Genomic DNA, 16,325 nt, shown 5'->3' on the forward strand with positions numbered 1-16,325 from the left:
AATTTCCACCTGTCTATTCCATTTGCACAACAGCATGTGAAATTTATTGTCAATCAGTGTTGCTTCCTAATTGGACAGTTTGATTTCACAGAAGTGTGATTGACTTGGATTACATTGTGTTGTTTAAGTGTTCCCTTTATTTTTTTGAGCAGTGTATATATCTCCACTCAAGGGTTCCTCCATAAATGCCATGCTACGCTGAACCATTCAAGGTTCCTCCAAGAACCCATCAAGTAACCGAATGTGCAAATATGAACCATTGACTAGAATCTCCAGGGTTCCTCGAATCACCACTAATTCTAAGAGTGTAGTCTAGCACGTGGCCAAAGTGGTTCCTAATTCAGCTTCTTAAGTTACTCTTTACATATTGACCAATGGAGATAATTTTTGGGGCCACCAAGCCAAAACTTGGCAGTGAAATCATTTAAATTGTGATGGTGAGTAAAAAACAACAACATTGATTACACCTAATTTTAACATTCTGTCATAAACGGCACTTGTTCAACTTTGTGAAAAATGTTTTCCAATCTCAATAGATAAATAAAATTACTATAGTATGGGCCTCTCTTCAGCGTAGTTAAATAATGTTGAAAAAATGCTGTGCTTGATTTAAATAAACTGTACAACGGTCCACAATATGTCAAAGTGTAGGTCTGTGTCTTGTGCTTCCAATTAGTGTTTATACTATTACTTTACTACTATACAGCTCTACAGTGGAGTTTTAGCAGTGTTATGGTGCGTTCGTAACCAAGTGGGAAATGGGAATTTACCACATCTGGGAAAAATCCACTTGAACGGCCCTCCAACTGGTAATTATTAGTTAAATCAGCCATGAATCCCTTTGTGACAAGGGGAATGGAAGCTTATTGTGTGCAACATGGAGGGACAATTGAATGCAAGATTCACTACAAACTTTAAATTGTTAAAACATGTCTATTCATGGCTAACAGGGTTGAAAACACAGACTTAAATTAATCACTAATCACATGAAATAAATAATAATCTTCAGAAATAACTTTGTCAAAGCAACGCAAAAGGGCTTTACAATCATGGTGAAAACCTGGGAGTATGTTCTGGGATTAGCGGGTTAAAATCTTCCTAGAAGTCACAGAGGGTGGATGGAGGGACATTTTGGCACTTTAGCATTTCTCCTTTGCCAAGATAATCCATCCACCGGACAGGTGTGGCATATCAAGATGCTGATTAAACAGCTTGATCAATACACAAGTGCACCTTGTGCTTGGGACAATAAAATGCCACTCTAAAATGTGCAATTTTGTCACACAACACAATGCTAGTTTTGAGGGAACGTGCAATTGGCATGCTGACTACAGAAATCTTCACCAGAGCTGTTGCCAGAGAATGCAATGTTAATTTCTCTACCATAAGCCGCCTTCAACGTCATTTTAGAGAATTTGGTAGTACGTCCAACCGGTCTCACAACTACAGACCACGTGTATGGCGTCGTGTGAGTAAGCGGTTTGCTGATGTGAACTTTGTGAACAGAGTGCCCCATGGTGGGAGTGGGGTTATGGTATGGTCAGGGATAAGCTACGGACAAAAATCACAATTGCATTTTATCGATGGCAATTTGAATGCACAGAGATACCGTGACGAGATCCTGAGGCCCATTGTCGTGCCATTCATCTGCCGCCATCACCTCATGTTTCAGCATAATAATACACAGCCCCATGTCGGAAAGATCTGTACACAATTCCTGGAAGCTGAACATTTTCCAGTTCTGCCATGGCCTACATTCTCACCAGACATGTCACACATTGAGCATGTCTGGGATGCTCTGGATCGACATGCATGACAGCTTGTTCCAGTTCCTGACAATATCCAGCAACTTCGCACAGCCATTGAAGAGGAGTGGGACAACATTCCACAGGCCACAATCCACAGCCTGATCAACTCTATGCGAGGATGTGTCGGGCTGCATGAGACAAATGGTGGTCCCACCAGATACTGAGTGGTGTTCTGATCCGCGCCCCTACTTAAAATAAAAAAGGTATCTGTGACCAACAGATGCATATTTGTATCAGATGCATACCAGATGCATACCCAGTCATGAAATCCATAGATTAGGGCCTAATGAATTTATTTCAATTGACTGATTTCCTTATAATAACTGTAACTCAGTAAAATGTTGAAATTGTTGCATGCTGCGTTTATATTTTTGTTCAGTGTACATTAAGAAACATCCCTGTCAAAGAAAGAGGAACAGATTAGTTTACGAAGTCAGAAGTACTCACACTAGTTTAGAAAGCTTACAAAATTGACAAAGAGCATTTCTGTGCTTGTATTCTAATCTAGTGTGAACACTGGAACAGTGATGCTGCTAGATTGTGCATTGTCAAGATGAGCAAGACGAAGTGCACTTCCGGTGACACCCACCTCCTTCAAATATTTCAGTGTAAAGAGAGGATTTCGAGATGAAGAGAAACACAACTGAGTGCATCCTAATTGGTTGTGTCTGTGTGTGACGTGTCTCTCCATCGGCATTTGAGTGTGAGAGAGATAGAGTTCATCTGAGCACAGAAAGTAACACAGGAAGTCTCTGTGCATCTGCGTGTTAGAAGTGAGCATGCATTATGTGCCCATTTCTATGTGACTGTGAAGGAGTGCACATATAAGGGCAGGCTCTACTTCCCCATGCTGTGCAGCCTATTGTCAACCTAGTTGTTAGGTGATGCTCTAAATACTGAAGTAGCCTGCTGGAACATGTCTGATCGCAACACAGCAAATTGGACAATGTTACCTAAGTGTTGATTTTTCAGTGTAACATTACAAGGTTTTATTTCAGGAGTGAAATTAACTCTCAGTGGTGTAAAATAACCCCAGTGTTAATGTTAAGAACCAGTGTTGAGTGTATGTCTGATTCTGTCCGATTTTCTTGGTGTAGAGTAAAACGTTCACATCAAAACCAAACCAACATTATGTGATTTCCCAGCATGCTCGATTGTTTGGGATTGTTTTTAATACCTCTGTTTTTGAACAGATATTGATTGATTCATCTTATGCTACACAAAGATAAATTGCATACATTTTTCTAAACAAATCCAATCACTGAAATAGTTGTTCCAGTTTAAATTGTATAGGTAGGCTCCTTTATCAATTTTCCTAACCCTGGCAGTCATTCTTAATGCAGATTGCAGGTGAATAAAAATTACAACTGTTGGCTGCCCTAACTCTGGCTGGATTCCAATGGGAATTACATATCACTTTACAAGCAGCATAATGTGACTTGCAGGCCTGATGTGGCCCGTAAACCAGTAGGTTTGTAACACCTCTGTGTTGGGGTAAAACATGGCCATCAAAGTAAGACCTTATGATATACTGTATGTAACATATTGTCATAAACAGTTTAGCAGTAGGAACTCGTTGAAGTCTACAGGACTGAGAATGAACGAATTCAACAATCATGTCTCTGTCACTAACAAGTACAGTCATGGGTGGTAACTCTATAATTCACTCAAAAAGGCAACGCACAGTCTGAAATTATATTGGGGTCATGGGCGGCGTGGCTTTGAATTATTTAGTTTTGGCCACCCGTGAGTAGAAGTGTTGTATCAATTAAGTGGTCTATGGTTATGTAAAAAAAAAAAAAATCCATTGTGTTATTGACTGTACGTTTGTTTATTCCATGTGTAACTCTGTGTTGTTGTTTGTGTCGCACTGCTTTGCTTTATCTTGACCAGGTCGCAGTAAATGAGAGCTTGTTCTCAACTGGCCTACCTGGTTAAATAAAGGAGAAATCAAAAACATTTTAAATTCAAGTCTGAGCGCGTCTGCTGACAGTTCTGAAGTCTTTGTAAAACCTTACATAAGAGCAGGTGGCATTAACGACTTGTAAATAATGTTATAATGTCCAACATGAAATGACCTTGTCAAGAGATACGGACCTTTTAGTGTGATGGTTAAAAATGCTATTTGAGGTGTTATTGCATAACACCATTGGTGTAAAACATATACACTTCCTGGTGTTAGAAATGCTTTGTGAGGTGTTATTGCACGACACTGAAAGTGTTAATTCCCCATCACTGACAAAGTGTAACAGCGTCAGCACTAAGCTCATTGTTAATTTAACGCACAAATGTGTGGACCTGTAACGACACATGCCCAGTGTTAAATGTAACACTGTCAGAGTTGATTTAACACTGGAGAAATTGCTGTGTACGTTCACCATGAAATGAAATAGAATTGTGAAGGCAGCGATCAGGCTGTTTCTTCCAGGCTAGTAAATAGGTGCTTTCACTGGGCATCTAAAAAAGGGGGTATTGTGTTTAGCACTGAGCTGTGTGTTTCGATATTATCGAAGAATTAGAACAGGAAGGAATTCTACTGTGTGAGGAGGAAGTGAGAGGTCTGATTTCACTGCTCTTCTCAGACACTTCAACAGCGTCATATGACTCATAACTCTGAAAAATGTCATCCCACATTGTCAATTTCAAAATGAGATGCTACTATTATCATGATTGTTATGATCCCCAAGTGATCAAATAAAATAAAATTGTATTTGTCACATGCGCTGAATACAACATGTGTAGAATGTGAAATGCTTACTTACAAGCCCCTAACTAACAATGCAGTTTAAAAAATTACAAATAAGAAAAATAAATAAAAGGAACAAGTAATTAAAGAGCAGCAGTAATTAACAATAGCGAGACTATATACAGGGGGGTACCGGTACAGAGTCAATGTGCGGGGGAACCGGTTAGTCGAGGTAATTGAGGTAGAGTTATGAAAGTGACTGCATAGATAATAACAGAGAGTAGCAGTGGCGTAAAATGGGAGATGGGGGTGGGGTGGGCACTTCAAATAGTCTGGGTAGCCATTTGATTAGATGTTCAGGAGTCTTATGGTTTGGGGGTAGAAACTGTTTAGAAGCCTCTTGGATCTAGACTTGTAGCTCCGATACCGCTTGCTGTGCGGTAGCAGAGAGAACAGTCTATGACCAAGGTGGCTGGAGTCTTTGCCGTGGGGTGGCACCGTACTGTGCCGTACGGTCTGCCTTGCAATCAGAGGCCGAGCAGTTGCCATACCAGGCTGTGATGCAACCAGTCAGGATGTTCTCGATGGTGCAGCTGTAGAACCTTTTGAGGATCTGAGGACCCATGCCAAATATTTTCAGTCTCCTGAGGGGGAATAGGTTTTGTCATGTCTTCTTCATGACTGTCTTGGTGTGCTTGGTGTGTTGGTGATGTGGACACCAAGGAACCTGAAGCTCTCAATCTGCTCTACTACAGCCCCATCGATGAGAATGGGGGTGTACACGGTCCTCCTTTTCCTGTAGTCCACAATCATTTCCTTTGTCTTGATCATATTGAGGGAGAGGTTGTTGTCCTGGCACCATACGGCCAGGTCTCTGACCTCCTCCCTATAGGCTGTCTCATTGTTGTCGGTGATCAGGCCTACCAATGTTGTGTCATCGGCAAACGTAAAGATGTTGTTGGAGTCGTGCCTGACCATACAGACATGAGTGAACAGGGAGGGGACTGAGCACGCACCCCTGAGGGGTCCCTGTGTTGAGGATCAGTGTGGAATATGTTGTTATCTACCCTTACCACCTGGGGGCAGCCTGTCAGGAAGTCAAGGATCCAGTTGCAGAGGGAGCTGTTTAGTCCCAGGGGCCTTAGCTTAGTGATGAGCTTTGAGGGCACTATGGTGTTGAACGCTGAGCTGTAGTCAATGAATAACATTCTCACATAGGTGTTCCTTTTGTCCAGGTGGAAAAGGGCAGTGTGGAGTGCAATAGAGATTGCATAATCTGTGGATCTGTTAGGGCGGTATGCAAATTGGAGTGGGTCTAGGGTTTCTGGGATAATGGTGTTGATGTGAGCCATGATCAGCCTTTCAAACACTTCATGGCTACAGAAGTGAGTGCTACGGGTCTCGGACAGGGAGAGGTTGAACATGTCAGTGAAGACACTTGCAAGTTGTCAGCACATGCTCACAGTATATGACCTGGTAATCCATCTGGCCCTGCGGCCTTCTGAATGTTGACTTGTTTAAAGGTCTTACTCACATCGGCTGAGGAGAGCATGATCACACACTCGTCCGGAACAGCTGGTGCTCTCATGCATGTTTCAGTGTTATTTGTCTCGAAGCGAGCATAGAAGTAGTTTAGCTCATCTGATAGGCTTGTGTCACTGGGCAGTTATCGGCTCTGCTTCCCTTTGAAGTCTGTAATGGTTTGCAAGCCCTGCCACATCCGATGAGCGTCAGAGCCGGTGTAGTACGATTCGATCTTAGTCCTGTATTGACGCTTTTCCTGTTTGATGGTTGGTCATGAGCATCATGCATGCATTTATGTTTTTCATGACTGTCAGTCTCTCCATGTCTCTCTCCCTCCCGTTAGGCAGGTGCAGATGCGGCCAAGGCCCTGGAGGAGACTAAGAACTTCACCACCCAGTCTCTGGCCAGTGTGGCCTACCAGATCAGCAACCTCGCCTCCAACGTCCTCAAGCTGCTGGATGCACAGAACTCCCAGCTCAGACACATGGAGTCCTCTGTCAACCTCATCGGACAGGTAGCATGTCTAGCATGTCTCAACTTATGTCTTAGGCTCCGATTCAGTTTCAGGAAGAGAACACAAGCATGTGTATATTAGCAGCAGTGGTGGTTGGTGCCGAGGAGGGAGGACGATTATTTTTTCATGAGCATGGCCTAATTTCTATTACAGCGTATTGGATGACTGCCATTCATATTCCATTTACCCAGCTCAATGTAACATCGCTAGGTTTAGGTTACTACAGGATACTCAAATTGTCTCTATACCCATCATGAGGTTGCTACAACCTAGCCTATGAATGAAAGTTTACAACGTAGGTGCACAGGTCGAGAGAAATTTGAAAGGTGACATACATTATTAACACATTCAATACCGCCTTGTACACTCTTGCCTCCATCTAGCTGATCTAGGGTGTAATCATTAGTCCAACAGTTGGAAACAAGAGTTTCTATTGGACAAATTCAGGTATGTTTATACCCATTTCGTTCCATTTGCCTCTGTTTAAGAAAAGTTTTTGGCGGAAATAATACACCCCTGGTCACATGCAAACACGGTTCACTTTCATAGCAGCCACATACAAACAGCATTATCACTTTGATCATTGTATAGTCCTTCTCACATCTATGCCCTCTCCTCCTCTCACCTTTTCCCTTAGCTTGTGGACTTCAGTGTTTAACACATCAGCGGTCTGGGACCAGGCAAGGAAACCTTTCCAAGCAAAACCTTCTTAACATAACCGTTAACCGCCACACACAGCCTACATCGTTGTCACCATATTGTCATATTCAACATAGCTACTAGAACTAACGCGTTAGTAAACCTGTGACAATCATGCAGTACAGTGTACAGTCATCAGCAAGCAGTTTAGCAGTTACACTGGCAAGCCCCGGTGGCAATAAATTAGTAAAACCAAAGGCTTACCTTGACTTTGTAAGAGTTCCAGTGTTTGATAGTCATAGCCAGCTAACTAACATAGCATCCCTCTTTGTTTGAGCCGGGTGTTTGAGTAGGCTAAACGAACTAGCTGCATTTGCTAGCTAAGTAAGTGAACGTGTCAAAAAAGTTAACTGAAATATAGCTAGCTTTCTCTCTCTCTTATTCATTTTTGAAGAAATTAATTTGTTCATAACTGTTAAACTATTGTCTTTCTCTCTCATTGAGTCACCTACTCATTTTATGCGCTGCAGTGCTAGCTAGCTGTGTCTTATGCTTTCAGTACTAGATTCATTCTCTGATCATTTGATTGGATGGACAACATGTCAGTTCATGCGGCAAGAGCTCTGATAGGTTGGAGGACGTACTTCAGAAGTTGTCATAATTGCTGTGTAAGTCTATGGAAGGTGTGAGAACCACGAGCCTCATAGGTTTTGTGTTGAAGTCAATGTACTTAGAGGAGAACGGAAACTAGCTGTCCTCTGGCTACACCATGGTGCTACCCTACAGATGGCTGTTGAGGCTACTGTAGACCTTCATTGTAAAACAGTGTGTTTTAATCAATTATTTGGTGACGTGAATATATTTAGCATAGTTTTATCTAAAAAGGATACAACATTTTAGTGTTTCACTATTTATATTTTTCTGTAATTCACTGAGGAGGATGGTTCTCCCCTTCCTCCTCTGAGGAGCCTCCACTGGTTAGCAGAAATCCACAGTTATCCTTGTTAAAAAGGCAGGTTTGCAGGTTTACACCAGCCCAACTGTCCCCCGCTGCCCCCTCTACCCCTCTCTGTAGCCCCACTGTCCCCAAAGCTGGCACAGACCCCAGTCATTCCTGCATGCCCCGTGCCCAGCATTATCATACGGAACCAGGTCTCTTGAGGAGGGGGTTGGGGATGGAGGGGCGAGTGGGTTAAGGGGCTACAGTGTGAACCTTGACCTTCAACGCAGAGCATCATAGGGGCTGGGATGGAATGTTCCTTCCTGCTAACCTCTGATTGATGTCCTCCATTGTCTGCTGGCACCCATGAAGGGTCCCTAACAACTGTATACTAAATGATAGGGCTCACTTGAACTTCCTCTATTTGGGGAAGGAAAGAAAGTTTGACAATATTACCACGTTCATGAATGAGCTTTGAGCTAATGATGTTGTCAGAGAAAGGGTACCATGCTATTCCATCCTGTATGGTTTATTTTGTATTTTGGAAAACGTTTTACCAGAGGGGAGGAATTAAGAATGGCACATGTTTATCTGTAGTTCAATTTTTTTTTTAATTTAATAAGTGTTATTGGTTCATACCCTGATGGCAACATCCTCTGCCTCCTGTCTTGTAGACTGTGGACATGCACAGAGAGAAGGTGGCCCGGAGAGAGATAGGGGCTTTCACCACAGCCAAGAGGGTTCCCCGCAGTCACAAAATAATCCCCCCGGCAACAGGCAAGGAGCCCAAACCCAAGTACACCCGTAGTCCCATCACCTACTCGGACCTGGACACACAGGGACATGGCATGAAGGTGAGACGTGAGTTCTCGAGTTCAAGTGCAGTTACTCACAACACATGTTTTACCTCACATTCCCACGCCATTGAAAAAAGGTCAACGGTTCAAATAAATACTTTTCCCTGCAAGTGTCTTACTACACAGATACAAAACTGTACACTACTGTACGTTGCAATCAGTGTTCAGCAGTAATGTTGGAAATGACTGAGGTGCAAATGTAATTACGTATTACAAAGTTGGCGAAAAATGACTTTTCAAAACCAGGATACCACGGCGGGAGACAAAGGCTCCGTTAGCTTTCCTTGGCCCTCTCAACGAGCCTTTCTGATGCAGCTAGGCAGCAGCAGCCGTTATTTTCTACCGCCGTGCCTCTAGTCTACACCACATCCACTTAGAGAGGAGCAGCTTGTTGCGTAGTGCCGACCTCGATTAGCACACACACACACACACACACAAGCATGCACGGATGCAACGCACGCTTGCTCACACACACACACACACACACACACAGAGATTAAGCAGCCAGCAGGCCACTGTGCACCGTGGGAAAATGGCTAGACGCACTAATTAGTTTTGCCAAGGCTAAGCCACTTCATTGATGCTCCAACACAATTCACTCATCTACAACACGCACACACACACATAAACTACCTCTTCTTTTTCACTGTGCTCTCCCTTTATCTATCTTTCTCTCACCACTTCCCCGCAGGATTCTGGTAAGCTGCTGGGGAAACCAGGGTCAACACGCAAATATGGCGGCACCATCAGGTATGATGCTGACACTGCTGGCTCCATTTGACTGCTCTGCTCTCACACTGTCAGTCTAACTGTAGCTGTTTCACTTCCTGTAAATAGTCATTCAGACAGGAAGCCTACTTTCCGCACGTCCTCTATGCTCAGTGGCCCACAAAAACACTTTATTTAACTTTTATTCAAGACCAGAAACATCAGCAAAAGAAATCCTTAAAATAATTTGTGTGTGCTGTGGGTAGGGTTGGGGAAGGAGGTTAAACAGTATTCATGGCTAACCACACCTCCTGTCCAATCATGTTTGTTGTGTTCATTCAGTAGGGGATTGAATGCCATTCAGCCAGAGGGAGATTTACTGTGGGCAGGAGAAAGAGCACAGAGATTTCACAATGTGATTATGCCAAAAACAAACCAGGAAGTATAGAAATCAAATATGCGGGTATCATTTGCACTGAGTAGTATATTTAAACTGTTGAGTGAGAGAAGATAACATCTCTCAGTCAATGTGCATGATTTGAAGCTTTCTACATGTTTCTCACTATGTGTGAGTTGATAGAGCTGGTCTGTGTGAGTTCAAGTGCCAGTATTTGTGATGATGCTATGTGACGCTTACGGCTGTGTGTGTGTTTTCAGCAGGAGCACTTCCAGAGCACACCCAGAGCCTGTCCAGTGTCCCGTAGCCCCCTCTCTGTCTCGAGGGGCGTCCCTCACCTCTCTCCATGATCGCTCCATTGGGTAAAAAAACACTTCTCACTACTAAACAGTCCATTCCTTACGAGTACTCAGACACCTCAGTTAAGTGAGGTGCTTCTGGATTTGTATATTTTGTGTGTAGAGTAGCCTGTAGAATATCTCCACCCAGACCATGGAAATATACCCCTGAGTTTAATTTGACTTTGCCCTCCCCCTCCTGTAACAGGTCCAGCTTCGGCAAGGCCGTGCCTCCCCCCGTGGTCCCCAGCTGGCCCACGTCACCTGACTCTGACATCATCACCACTCTGCTGAAGGAGGCCACGCCCCCACCACCGCCCCTGTCTCTGATGGAGGATGGTGACGCCGCCATGACCACTCCGGCCTCTCCTCCTCCTCCCATGGCGCCGCCTGCCTCCTCTCTGGTTGTCCCTCCTCCCCCTCCACTGCCCCCCGCAACCAGCACCCCTAAACCTGCCCATACCAGCCTAGCCTACATCCCCCCTCCCCCTGCCCCACCCCCACTGGAGACTGGTAAGTGTCTGTACACTGTATCATGAATTTCGTAAAGCATGAATACACTTTTTGGAACCAGCGTAAATACTATTAGTAATTGACTGTAAACGTATTGTATGAGTAACTAAAGTACATTAACATGTCATAAAATGAATATCACACTCAATATCAAACATCTAGGTGGAAAATATCGCTTGTTTTTGTGTTGCCCACGCTGTGAGACAGCTCACGCACACTGCACAGCACAGTGTAGCAGAGGAAATGAGAACACGTAGTGTGCATAGAGACACCCAGGGACATGCACATGCCGACACATCTAGAGGCAGAAAACCAGGAACAAGCAACCTTGTGCCTGCACTGTGATACTAAAATAAATACTTTTATGGCCTAGTTGCATGCCTGTGTCACACGGTATGAAACGCTGAATATCAACTTAAATCAGATGAAGGAAGCAGATACTCTTCCATAAATATACTATTTTCTTAGTGGCTGAAGAGAACGGCTTCCCGCCTCCTATGCCACCACCATCTGACGAGCCTCTCCCTCCACCAACCAGTGAGGGCCTGGAGCTCCCTGGCCCTCCCCGTCCACCGAGTGATGAGGTGGATGAAGGTAAAAGGAGCGGGTTGGATTGGTGGACCACCCAGCCCTAAATGTGTCACACTGTACTTTTAATGGTCTTTCAACAAGTGGTTTTGAAAGGACTCTAGAATGAGACCTCACATCCATTTCTAATGCCGCAAAGGATCTGATTTGTTAAAATGTTGGTATCTATTTGTTTTGTTTAGCTGTCTGTCTGAGGTTTGTTTATCTATCTGTCTGTCTTTCTATGTAGAGCATGCTCGCTGATGCTGATCTTTGGTGTTTTCTTGTCCTTATCTCTGTTATTAGACTCTTCTGTGTCTTCCTCTCTCTCTCTCTCTCTCTCTCGCTCTCTCTCTCTCTGTGTCTGTCTGCTTGATCTTGACCTGTGACCTGTCTCTCTCCGGCTCAGCTCTGCAGCCCAGACGGTCTTGTTTACGTCGTCACCCTCCCAGCTCGCGCTCCATGTCCCTCAGGGTCCGCAAAGGCCCTAGCTCTCGCTCGCTCTACACTCGCTCGCTCTTCCTGCCAACCATCCAATCACGTAAGGCTACTTTGGCAACCTACCACATCCCAGGTCCTACCCCCAGCTGTAGTCCAATATGGCCTCATGACTTAGTATTAATATACCAATCATTAGTTCATGAGGAGCTGAACATGGCTAATGCGAAACTGGTTTAATATTACACCACCGTTGTTTAGGTTTATGATGCATGATGAAAGTTCAAGCCTTGCTTAAGCAATTGTGTTAGCTTCATATTAGTGCTAGCATTAGCATTTGGACCATCGTTGTAAAAAATAATTTGTTCTTAAGTGACTTGCCTAGTTAAATAAAGGTCCAATAAAACATTGATTAAAATACATGTGGAGTCCCCGCTAAAGACCCCTTTTGGTTGATCTGATGTCATCTTTCTCCGTCACCCATTCCTACCTCTCCCTCTGTGACCTCACCGGTCAGTCATGATCCCCCCTCCCCCGTCATACCCCCCTCCCCTCACCCCTCCCGTGTCGCTGAGCCCCCTGTCCAGCCTGCCCGCCCGCCTGGATCACCTGGGTAAGTGGGGACTGTGTGCGACCGCAGTACACCCTCCAGGCCATGGAGAGGGGGGCGTGAGAGGGTGACTTCTGTCCAAATGACTGCTTCTGCTTCTGCTGCTATTGCTGTTGAGTCTACTGTGTTGGAAGGTAAAAGCCATGGACAGATTCTGTCCTCTAAAAGTCCGTCAGACACTGGGTTGGTAACGTCTTTGTTTTTCCCTTGATAGATATGATGTCTTGTGTTTTTCAATGTGACAGATAACACCTTATGTGTAGAAAAGAGTTTCAAATAAGCTAGGTACTGGAAATTGATTTAAAGAGTCCTCGGAACAAGTTATGCAGTATAGCTCTAGTTTTGATACACTTTGGAACGTATGCTGAATTACTTGTATGGCAAGTGGTGCAGCCTATCATCAGTTTGGGTTTACAGTTGAAGACGGAAGTTAACATACACTTAGGTTGGAGTCATTAAAACTTGTTTTTCAACCACTCTTTGGCAAGTCAGTTAGGACATCTACTTTGTCATTTTTTCCGACAATTGTTTACAGACAGATTATTTCACTTATTATTCACTGTATCACAATTCCAGTGGGTCAGAAGTTTACATACACTAAGTTGACTGTGCCTTTAATCAGCTTGGAAAATTCAAGAAAATGATGTCATGGCTTTAGAAGCTTTTGATAGGCTAATTGACAGCATTTGAGTCAATTGGAGGTGTACCTGTGGATGTATTTCAAGGCCTACCTTCAAAATCAGTGCCTCTTTGCTTGACATCATGGGAAAATGAAAAGAAATCAGCCAAGACCTCAGTTAAAGAAAACAGTAGACCTCCACAAGTCTGGTTCATCCTTGGTAGCAATTTCCAAATGCCTGAAAGTATCATGTTCATCTGTACAAACAATAGTATGCAAGTATAAACACCATGGGACCACGCAGCCGTCATACCGCTCAGGAAGGAGGTGTGTTCTGTCTCCTAGAGATGAACGTACTTTGGTGCGAAAAGTGTACATCAATCCCAGAACAACAGCAAAGGACCTTGTGAATATGCTGGAGGAAACAGGTACAAAAGTACCTATATCCACAGTAAAACGAGTCCTATATCGGCATAACCTGAAAGGCCGCTCAGCAAAGAAGAAGCCACTGCTCCAAAACCGGCATAAAAAAGCCAGCCTACGGTTTGCAACTGCACATGGGGACAAATATCGTACTTTTTGGAGAAATGTCCTCTGGTCTGATGAACCAAAAATAGACATTTTGGCCATAATGACCATTGTTATTTTTGGAGGAATAAGGGGGAGGCAGAACACCATCCCAACCGTGAAGCACGGGGGTGGCAACATGATGTTGTGGGGGTGCTTTGCTGCAGGAGGGACTGGTGCATTTCACAAAATAGATGGCATCATGAGGAAGAAAAATTATCTGGATATATTGAAGCAACATCTCAAGACATTAGTCAGGAAGTTAAAGCTTGGTCGCAAATGGGTCTTCTAAATGGACGTTGACCCCAAGCATACTTCCAAAGTTGTGGCAAAATGGCTTAACGACAACAAAGTCAAGGTATTGGAGTGGCCATCACAAAGCCCTGACCTCAATCCCATAGAAAATTTGTGGGCAGACCTGAAAAGGTGTGTGCGAACAAGGAGGCCTACAAACCTGACTCGGTTACACCAGCTTTGTCATTAGGAATGGGCCAAAATTCACCCAACTTATTGTGGAAACTTGTGGAATGCTACAAGAAACGTTTGACCCAAGTTAAACAATTTAAAGGCAATGCTACCAAATACTAATTGTGTATGTGTGTGTATGTAAACTTCCGACCCACTGGGAATGTGATGAAAGAAATAAAAGCTGAAAGAAATAATTCTCTCTACTATTATTCTGCCATTTCACATTCTTAAAATAAAGTGGTGATCCTAACTGACCTATGACAGGGAATTTTTACTAGGATTAAATGTCAGGAATTGCAAAAAAACAGAGTTTAAATGTATTTGGCTAAGGTGTATGTAAACGTCCGACTTCAACTGTATATGACTTTTGTCCAATCCTGTAGATCTGGTGATCCCAGCCCCTCCTCCTCCACCTTTTACCGACAGCGTGGTGGGCTTTGATGACGACATGTCACCCCTACCCCCCCCTGCGGATTATGACACAACTGGCCCTGCAGACTTTTTGGAGAAAGGTATGATAGTGCTCCATGCGTATTCACCAATAGATAAATTACTAAATGCCGTCATGGCCCGAATTGCATGCATACTTTTACAGTACTTATTCAATGTCTGACCAAATCATACCATAACATTTGGCCTATATTTGTGTTTTGTCTTGGTTGTCTCATTGCAATTCACTTTCCCTCCCAGTGGTGGCGCTGTACAGCTACAACTCAGGGAAGCCTGGAGACCTGGTGTTCCTGCAGGGAGAAGTCATCTACCTGATCAAGAGGAATGAAGATGGCTGGTGTGAGGGACTGCTCAACGGAGTAGAGGGATTCTTCCCTGGGAACTACGTAGATTCCTCCACCAGCTAAGATATTAGACCACTTAAAGGTAGACTCAGCGATATGACGTATACGCAGAAAGTAAACAGCATAGTGGGTCAATTTCCTCTACAACTAAGAGTGTTGAAGCTCGAGGCTCAACTTTGTCCTCTGTTTTGGTCTTGTGGCTACCATGTTGTACAAGTGTGAAGCGAACCCGTGCACATGCGCAGATTCTGTGTGTGACTGTGTGAGAGCAGAGTCGTGCATCTCGCTTATCACAATAAATGTGGTGCTGCTCGTGGCAATGTCATTTCGCTTATTCTACCTGTAATATGAAAAGGGAAAGTAGGCTCTGTCCACAAATGACCCCTAACCCTATACCCTAAGTCTACCTAGGTATGTTGACCAGGAAGAATTGGACAGGTATAATCATACCTATTCACATCATTGGTAAAAAATCAATAACTATTGTAGCGTCACCTGTCCCTTTGATAGGCCAAATGGAATTTCAACCACCAGAGTTTAGGGCTAGTGGTTGTTGGGTTGTTTCTTGATGGGGACATAGTCAACTATTAGCTTTGTAGAAAGACCTCTACTGACCTCTACAGGTCAAAGTAATGTGAACGGAAAATAAAGCAATATTCATACAAGGATATATATATATATTACCAAGAGGGTCACTAGGTAGGACGACTTAGTATCTGCTATCTTTCAACCAAGACTAGATACAAGATTCAAAGTCGGCTTGCTGATTAACCATGAAGGTAGTGAATACTTGGTAAAGAGGGAAAATGCGTTGCAAGTTATATAATAGCTGTATGTCCTGTTAAGTATTGTTTTACAAGTACTGTAGTACCAGTATGTGAACTAGATTGGCCTCGCTGTTGTGCTCACTAGGACAAGCCCGGAACGCTGCAAAATGATGTGGTAAAGTTGCATCTGTTTTTTTTGTCAATGGAACCAGGCCCTGTTTTGCTGCTGCAGTTTTTGGCTCTGCATGATGATATTGGTCTCTGCATTAGAATTGCACTAATATATTTTGTAATATTCAAACTAAGATGAAGTAATATATGGATTATTGAGAAAATTCATACAAAAAAAAAATATATTTGTCTGAATTCTATCACGTGGTGAAAATATTTTACTGTAGTGATGTCATGAAATTGAAAAATCTGAAAGTGCTTTTCAACTTGTTCATGTTTTCAGTTAGTTTCATTTTGATATTTAGTACACCTTTTTTAGATTGAACAATGTTTTATTGACATGTCTTTCAATAAATGCTTTTCCAAATGAACTTTTCCGATTGTAACTCCTCTTACAATT

At 43.4% G+C, this 16,325-nt stretch overlaps 1 protein-coding gene across 8 annotated transcripts in view; it reads left to right on the top strand.

Annotated features, from left to right (window-relative positions):
* Nucleotides 1-16,296, top strand: part of LOC110538063 (abl interactor 1) — a 21,139-nt gene extending 4,843 nt beyond the window's left edge. For 2 of the 8 annotated variants that reach the window (XR_016485205.1, XR_016485206.1), the window contains 9 exons: nucleotides 6,362-6,532; nucleotides 8,786-8,965; nucleotides 9,660-9,718; nucleotides 10,334-10,435; nucleotides 10,620-10,924; nucleotides 11,393-11,518; nucleotides 11,901-12,032; nucleotides 12,447-12,673; nucleotides 14,577-14,705. Coding sequence is in view for 5 of the 8 variants with exons in the window: in XM_021624627.3 (XP_021480302.3) it covers nucleotides 6,362-6,532; nucleotides 8,786-8,965; nucleotides 9,660-9,718; nucleotides 10,334-10,435; nucleotides 10,620-10,924; nucleotides 11,393-11,518; nucleotides 11,901-12,032; nucleotides 12,447-12,542; nucleotides 14,577-14,705; nucleotides 14,884-15,050 (1,467 nt within the window). In the remaining 3 variants the exon portion in view is untranslated. Of the gene's footprint in view, nucleotides 1-6,361; nucleotides 6,533-8,785; nucleotides 8,966-9,659; nucleotides 9,719-10,333; nucleotides 10,436-10,619; nucleotides 10,925-11,392; nucleotides 11,519-11,900; nucleotides 12,033-12,446; nucleotides 12,674-14,576; nucleotides 14,706-14,883 lie in introns of those variants that run through there. The other 6 variants (XM_021624629.3, XM_090193133.1, XM_021624631.3 and 3 more) reach the window with 4 other exon arrangements.
* The last annotated feature ends 29 nt before the right edge of the window (nucleotides 16,297-16,325 follow it).

This window comes from Oncorhynchus mykiss, chromosome 12, assembly GCF_057628025.1.
Source record: "Oncorhynchus mykiss isolate SJ-2025 chromosome 12, ASM5762802v1, whole genome shotgun sequence".
In the NCBI taxonomy this organism is placed as follows: domain Eukaryota; kingdom Metazoa; phylum Chordata; class Actinopteri; order Salmoniformes; family Salmonidae; genus Oncorhynchus; species Oncorhynchus mykiss.